At 43.3% G+C, this 6,510-nt stretch overlaps 1 protein-coding gene across 2 annotated transcripts in view; it reads left to right on the forward strand.

The window, feature by feature from the left end:
* The window catches only part of LOC104293757 (amine oxidase [flavin-containing] A-like), a 36,993-nt gene that overhangs the window by 22,458 nt on the left and 8,025 nt on the right, over positions 1 to 6,510 (forward strand). For both annotated transcript variants that reach the window (XM_009893283.1, XM_009893284.1), the window contains 4 exons: positions 1,261 to 1,402; positions 3,263 to 3,412; positions 4,723 to 4,882; positions 6,178 to 6,274. In XM_009893283.1, coding sequence (XP_009891585.1) covers positions 1,261 to 1,402; positions 3,263 to 3,412; positions 4,723 to 4,882; positions 6,178 to 6,274 — 549 coding nt within the window. The remainder of the gene's footprint in view (positions 1 to 1,260; positions 1,403 to 3,262; positions 3,413 to 4,722; positions 4,883 to 6,177; positions 6,275 to 6,510) is intronic.

Here is a 6,510-nt window from a genome sequence, read left to right on the forward strand (position 1 = left end):
GGGAGCTGGTGGAGTGTAAGCAGAACTGGGTTTATAGTGATCTCTCCTGTAACACACTTCTCTGCCAGACTGCTTCTACTGCCAATGGTTTTGTAGCACTCCAGTTTTAATGGATGTGCTCAGCTGAAACACATTCAAAATCTCAGTAAAAATCCATTTTAGATCTTCAAGCCAAGCGCGATTTTTCTACACGTAGTTAAAAACTGTAGTGCCCTAAACAGGAAAGCTCTTCTGCAGCATTTTCTATGTGACTTGGGTCAAGATTATAAAAGAAGATTTGTCATGTGACGCATATCAGCATGTACTGATCCTGAAGACTCTCTTCACATTTATCAGGTCTGAACCTGCTAAAACTGTTTAGTGTCTTGGTGCTTTCAGGACTGTGGTAGAGAGTTCTAGCGTGCAGGATGTTTTCATATCCTGGCTAGTGAAACAGAGGTGACTGGACTTCATGCTCAGGGAAATGGGGTTATAAATGTTCATAAGTTACGTATTTTAGCCCAGATAACTTGCAAAGTTCCTTCCTTTAGCAGATGATTTTAAATTCCTGTTGTTTTATGAAACTTAATCCAAGTCAAAGACCTTTCACCCTCTTAGCAAAATGATCTCAATTCTCTTAGCAATCTGTAGCCACAAATGAAAGAAATGTGTCCTCATTTCTTGCTGCTGTAACTCTGTTTATGTTCAGAGGACTTATTGTGGTAGACAGCTGACCCTCTCCTTATATTTATGCCAACGATTGCCAATTTGTTTCCTCTGGGTTATTTGCTATGTCTGATTCTCGGTTTCACACAAGGTCTGTGTAGCAGTGTTCCATGGGAGATGGAGAATGTCTTGGCTGCATGGCTAGTTGAGTCCCTCGGGAACCATCAGACCTTGGAGATGATGTGCCCGATGAACTCCCCATGGAGGAGAAATGCAGAAGAGTTTCAGTAACTGGTTACCAAATGCATTCTTCTGTTGAGAAAAATATTTGTGATGAAAAGAACAGCAGCTAGGAAACTATTTAAAGAAATAACTAAGGTGAAATCAGGGGGATTTCAAACTGAACGGGTAAATGCTTTTGGAGGGAGGGAGGTGCTGATATAAACCCATTGAAACAGTCTCTCCACAGGCTAAAAAAATAAGACAGATATAAATCATCTTGGCTTTTCTGACTTTAGGAAAGCAGCCCTTATCAAGAATAACAAAAAAAGTCCTGAAAGCAGTCAGGAAGTCACATTTACTCACTGTCTGTTTCTGCTCCTGTGTCTCATGCAGAGCTGCTAAAGAATTTGCCACCTTCTTTGTGAATGTCAACGTCACATCTGAGCCTCATGAGGTCTCCGCTCTCTGGTTCCTGTGGTACGTCAGGCAGTGTGGGGGCACAGCCAGGATTTTCTCTATCACCAACGGGGGCCAGGTACAAAATGTCTCATATTCTTCCTCTTCTCTTGAAACCATAAAAAGCAAGTGGAGTGTTGTACCCATCAAAGCCCCGCAATTAATGAAAAGAGCATGAAACACCAAGTTCTTGTGTCACTGGAGACAATTGTGTTCTCATGGAGTGGAACAGCCCCCTCGGCTAACTCTGTACAATGAGGAATTTTATTAGCTAGGCTTTGGGATAAATTGGGACAATTTAATCAATTGTTTTTTTCCTGCGTTCACTTCAGCACAGTACTTTTGTTGCTGTTTTGTTGCGCTTTTTTGCCAATTTGTTTTCTATGGGTTACTTAGCGCATTTGAATGTTTTCAAGAGTTCAAAGCAAGTGTACTTCAGAATGAAATATGTTTTTTTGGCATTGAAGCCTCTAATGACGAGAGTTGGAAGTAGATAACAAAAGGCACCTTCCTTCTTGAGACAGTTCACATGGCAGCATGTTTTATGAGCTACTTCGGACTGTTTCTCGCCTTGGCTGTGGCAGGTGCCTGGTTGCCTGAAGAATATCGTGGTTTTCGTGTGATTGTTCTGGATGAAGTTTCAGAAATGGGGAGAGGGGGCTGTCAAAGTAATTTGGATGTGGTATGTCGGCACCCTTTACTAGCCTCTTACCTCAGTTAACACAGCCTCAGAAAGCACACACAGCATTTCAGACTTAAGCTGCCAACAGCAAAAGTGGAGAATGTACCACATCCTTCCAAGGGTGCTAGGATGGGGACACATTAAGAGAAGTTGCCTGGAGAGATGCAAAATCTCCATCAACATCTGTCCATTGGGGTAAGAATAGACAACGATGTGTCAAGAAGGATGTAAGGAGAGCTAATGCTGCTCTGAGGTGGGAGAGAGGCCTAAGAGCCTTCCTCCTCAGGAGTCCCTCAGCCGCATTTGCTGTCCCACGTCAGCAACTGCCAGATGTTGCAGTGAGAATTAAAAATAAAATTAATCCCAAGATACTTGTAGCTAAACAAGACATGTGGAAAGGGGAAAGCTAGCCTGGGAGGAGAACTGCCTTTTCTTTGTGCTTGGATGGGGCAAGCTGTCTTGGTTTCTACCATCCTTCCCACTCCCCTCACCCCAATCAAAATCAGTTGAGCAAAACTGCTAAGAGTTTCTGACTTAGCAGCCATGATGAGTCTTATAGAACTTCTTCAGACAGCCTTTTCAGTCTTTCAGCACAAGACTTTGTGGATCCTTTCGTCCCTGCTGGTACCAGCATCTTATATGTAAAAGTGAGCTGCTTGATATAATGCTGGTGGCTGGTAGATAAAAGAGGGTTAGTGTTTCCCCTGAGCATCTCTACAGACCTGGAAAGGAAATGAGTGTCACAGATTGTCCTTTTTTCCAGACAGCAATGTCTTTGTGTCTTCCCAGGGACAGATAAACTCATCGCCTGCTGCACTCGAGGCCAGACCCAGTTAAAGATCTGTCTTGCTTCTGGGCAATGCAGGCTTTCGCTGTACAGATGCAAGTTGGGGTCTTTGTCACACGTGAGGGTTTTGGTAGCACAGTTATGGGTAAAATACTCAAACCCTCTTTTTAATTAAGTGATATGTTTATACTAGCTAGAATACCTGCATTATACATGTTTGTTCTCTGGGCTTCAAGAGTCTTTAAGCGGGCTAATCGAGGAAACCATTGCAAAAGTGGTTTAGGCAGCAAACCCCACTTAGATTCAGGTTTATACTTTAGGTCTTCTGAAAGTCTGGGCCTCTTTATGCATTGTTAGGACTTGGAGATTTGGCCTGGAATTTCTTGATTAAGAGCAGAAGTCATAATCAATGTCATTGTGATTAATGCTGGTGGTTGTTTGTTTGTGTTTCTTTTCTGTTTGTTTTTTAGGAGAGGAAGTTTAAAGGGGGTTCTGGTCAGATATCAGAGAAAATAATGGAACGCCTCAAAGGCAGAGTTAAACTGGAGAGACCCGTGGTCCGTATTGATCAGACAGGTGATAATGTCATTGTGGAGACTCTAAACCATGAGATATATGAGGTAATTTGATCAGAATAAAAGTAGAGTATGCATTTAGTGGGGGAATACATCTGCTGTAGCTCTTAGCCAGATGTAATCAGGAAGTACCCATTTGTGTGTGTCTATTTCTCGGAGTACGCTGGCACTCTGTGAAACCTGCTTTACAGATTTATTTATGACTGGGTCTCCTCTTGGTGTTCTGCTAGTTAGTTTCTGTCATTACTCTGCCTTTTCTGCCTTTACTTTTTCTGTGATCATGTATTTTTACATTTTAGTTCTACATTGAGACCACATCAAAGAAAGGAAAAATAACGTTCCTGTTCGTATCTAAGTTTGTGGTTTGCAGAACAAAAGAAAAAAAGACAGACATTTCAAACGCCGTTCGTAAGATTTTTGCCTCTGTGCAGTGGCGCTGTGAAATGCTCCGTCAGTACATGATCACCCACAGTGGCACCCACGGGGCGGCAGCTCCCTTCTGCACGCAGAGCCCAGCCTGCCATGGGGGTTTGTGCGGGACCATCACGGTCTGCGAGACCCCCGTCTCACCGGCGGCAGTGTTTAGAGGAGAAAGGGAAGGGGCTGTTTGGCAGAGAAAGCCGGTCTAAGGATGTCCTGAAGGAGGGACTGTCTCCCTCCCCCAGGTGTTTTTAAACCCTGGAGTTAAGCCACGGGCTTGTCCCTCCATGCTGGCTGAGTGGCAGCCAAGCCGGAGGAGACAGCCTTCCTGCACTCAACAGCCCCACCAGCGTCAGAGAGCCTGAGAGCAGCAGCATCTGTTGTGATATAGTGTCCAACGTGAGCCCCAAAGCAGAGTGTCCTTCATCGCTTCAGTCAGACACAGGACCGTCCCGCAGAGGGATGGAGCATGTTCAGGAAAGCTGAAATCACCATCAGTGTTGCTGTTCCTGAAGTAGTATCCTGTGAACATGCTCAAAATACTGATTTTTATTTTTTTTTTAACAGCTTATAATTTCGACAAATGTGGGTCACATGTTCCTGGCCATGGGGAACTGCACTTTTATCTATGCTATAAGATCTGTCTTGTCCCATTCCCAACCTGTCTCCAGCCAAGTCTCATCTCTGATCCTGTAGTGTCCAGAAAGCTGTCAAGAATCATCTAACCACAAAACACGTTTTTCCCTGCTCCTTCTTCTGAAATGGCAGAATTATTTGGGTCACCTAGAAATATCTGTGGGAAAGCCAAGCAGCAAAGTCAGGTGTGGGAAGGTTGTTAACAGCCGATAAAAGCGTCTTTCTTAGAAAGGTGTCCTGTGGGGTGGGCTCAGTGGGAGGCAGCACCTTGTCTATACAGACTGTGTTTTACGTTTCAGGGCAAGTATGTGATCAGCGCTATCCCTCCCATCCTGACAACGAAGATTCATTACAAACCAGAACTGCCGCCAAAGAGAAACCAGTTAATTCAGCGTTTGCCTATGGGGTGTGTCATAAAATGCATGATGTACTACAGGGAAGCCTTCTGGGAGAGGAAGGGTATGTGGGGAAAGTGAAGGGCTGGGGAGCCCTGTGCTACACTAGTTTTGAAGCTCTACTGTCTATCAGGGAAAAAATCCAAGGTGGGGGTTTAAATGTGCAAAAAACCCCAAACCAAACACACAGAGAAGTGAAAGGTAAAGTTCCTCAGAAAGGAGAGCTCTTCCTCCAAGCTTGAGTGGACACCTTTTCCTGAGATGAGTTCAGACCCAAATAGGATCCCGAATCTCATTGTTGCTCATGAGGGGGGACAACTGACAGGACAAGCAAGGTTTCCCCAGGAAGCATTGCTGAAACTTGCAATGCCCAGCAGCAGCGACCCTGCAGCAGTAAGTCCGTGCTTCTCCCTGCCAGGGAAACAGTTAGAACAGGCAAAGAGAATTTACAGCAGATGACTGGGAGAGCTTAAGGTGTAAGCAAGACCTTTCCCTGTTTTAATCCTCTGTTCTACAGACTTTATATCTCAGAGGACTGGAAAAAGGAGGTTAGCTTTTTGTTTAACTCAAGATATTGTTTCCATGTACTACAACATCATGTGTTTCTCAGCTTTAACTGATACCATTTCCAGAACTATTTGTATGAACAGATTAGTTTCCACTTCCTGTGTAATGATACTGAGAGTTGCACTTGGCGAGAATATTTCTTTGCCGAAATAATATAATTTTGCATGTTTCAGAGCATAAACCAGCCATTGGGATTAGAAAGAAATGTAGGCAGATTTGTACATTGTTATCTATATGGGATTTTTTGTGTGTTCATCTGAAACATGTACTGATGTGATACTAGATTAGTCAGCCCATGTTTCTGCTGCATTATTGTTGTGGGACACCATTCCCAACAGTCATGTTGTCAGCAAAATCAGTACAGGGTATAAATTTCAGTCCACAGCGACCAGATGTAATTACACTGGGTTTTGTTGCTGCTGTTGTTGTTTTGGCCAAAGTTATTCATGGAATGAACCGTGATAGTTCTTCTAGATCAGTTTATTTTTAATGTTTATTGCCCTCAATATAGAAAGCCAAAGGGATTTGCAACAATCCACAGAAATTCCTTGCTAAGTGATAATGGAATTTAAATATGACTTTTATAAGTCTGTGTACAAAATGTCCCCAAGTCGGAGGGAAGAGAAGAGAGAGACTGTTCCAAAAACACTTCAGACATGTAGGTATTATTGATGATGAAGAAATTATTGTACAATTACTTTTATGGATAATTTTCCTGGCTCACTACTATCAGAAAAAATTATTATCAACAAGTTTGTCTGACAGTAATTTTGTTTTCTTTTTCCCCCTTAGGTTATTGTGGTTCCCTCGTCATTGAGGATGAAGAGTCTCCAATTGGAATAACCTTAGATGACACGAAACCTGATGGAACTTTCCCTGCTATTATGGGGTTAGGAGCTTATAGCCCATCCTTACAGATGTGTATTTCATTTTGTATGAAGGAGTGGGAGGAGGAGGAAGAGGGGAAATGGCCAGGTCGCATCAGTGAGGCCCACTCCTACAGTCTTCATAGATGGAGGAGAGCACTTCCAACAAGCCTCTTGTGCCTCTCTACTCCATATCAGTTTTTAGGTGAAGCTTCTGCTACAGATAGGCTCATACAAAGGAGATGGTTGGGAAAGATTT

The sequence above is a fragment of the Charadrius vociferus genome, unplaced genomic scaffold (genome assembly GCF_000708025.1).
Source record: "Charadrius vociferus isolate BGI_N301 unplaced genomic scaffold, ASM70802v2 scaffold209, whole genome shotgun sequence".
Classification (NCBI taxonomy): Eukaryota; Metazoa; Chordata; class Aves; order Charadriiformes; family Charadriidae; genus Charadrius; species Charadrius vociferus.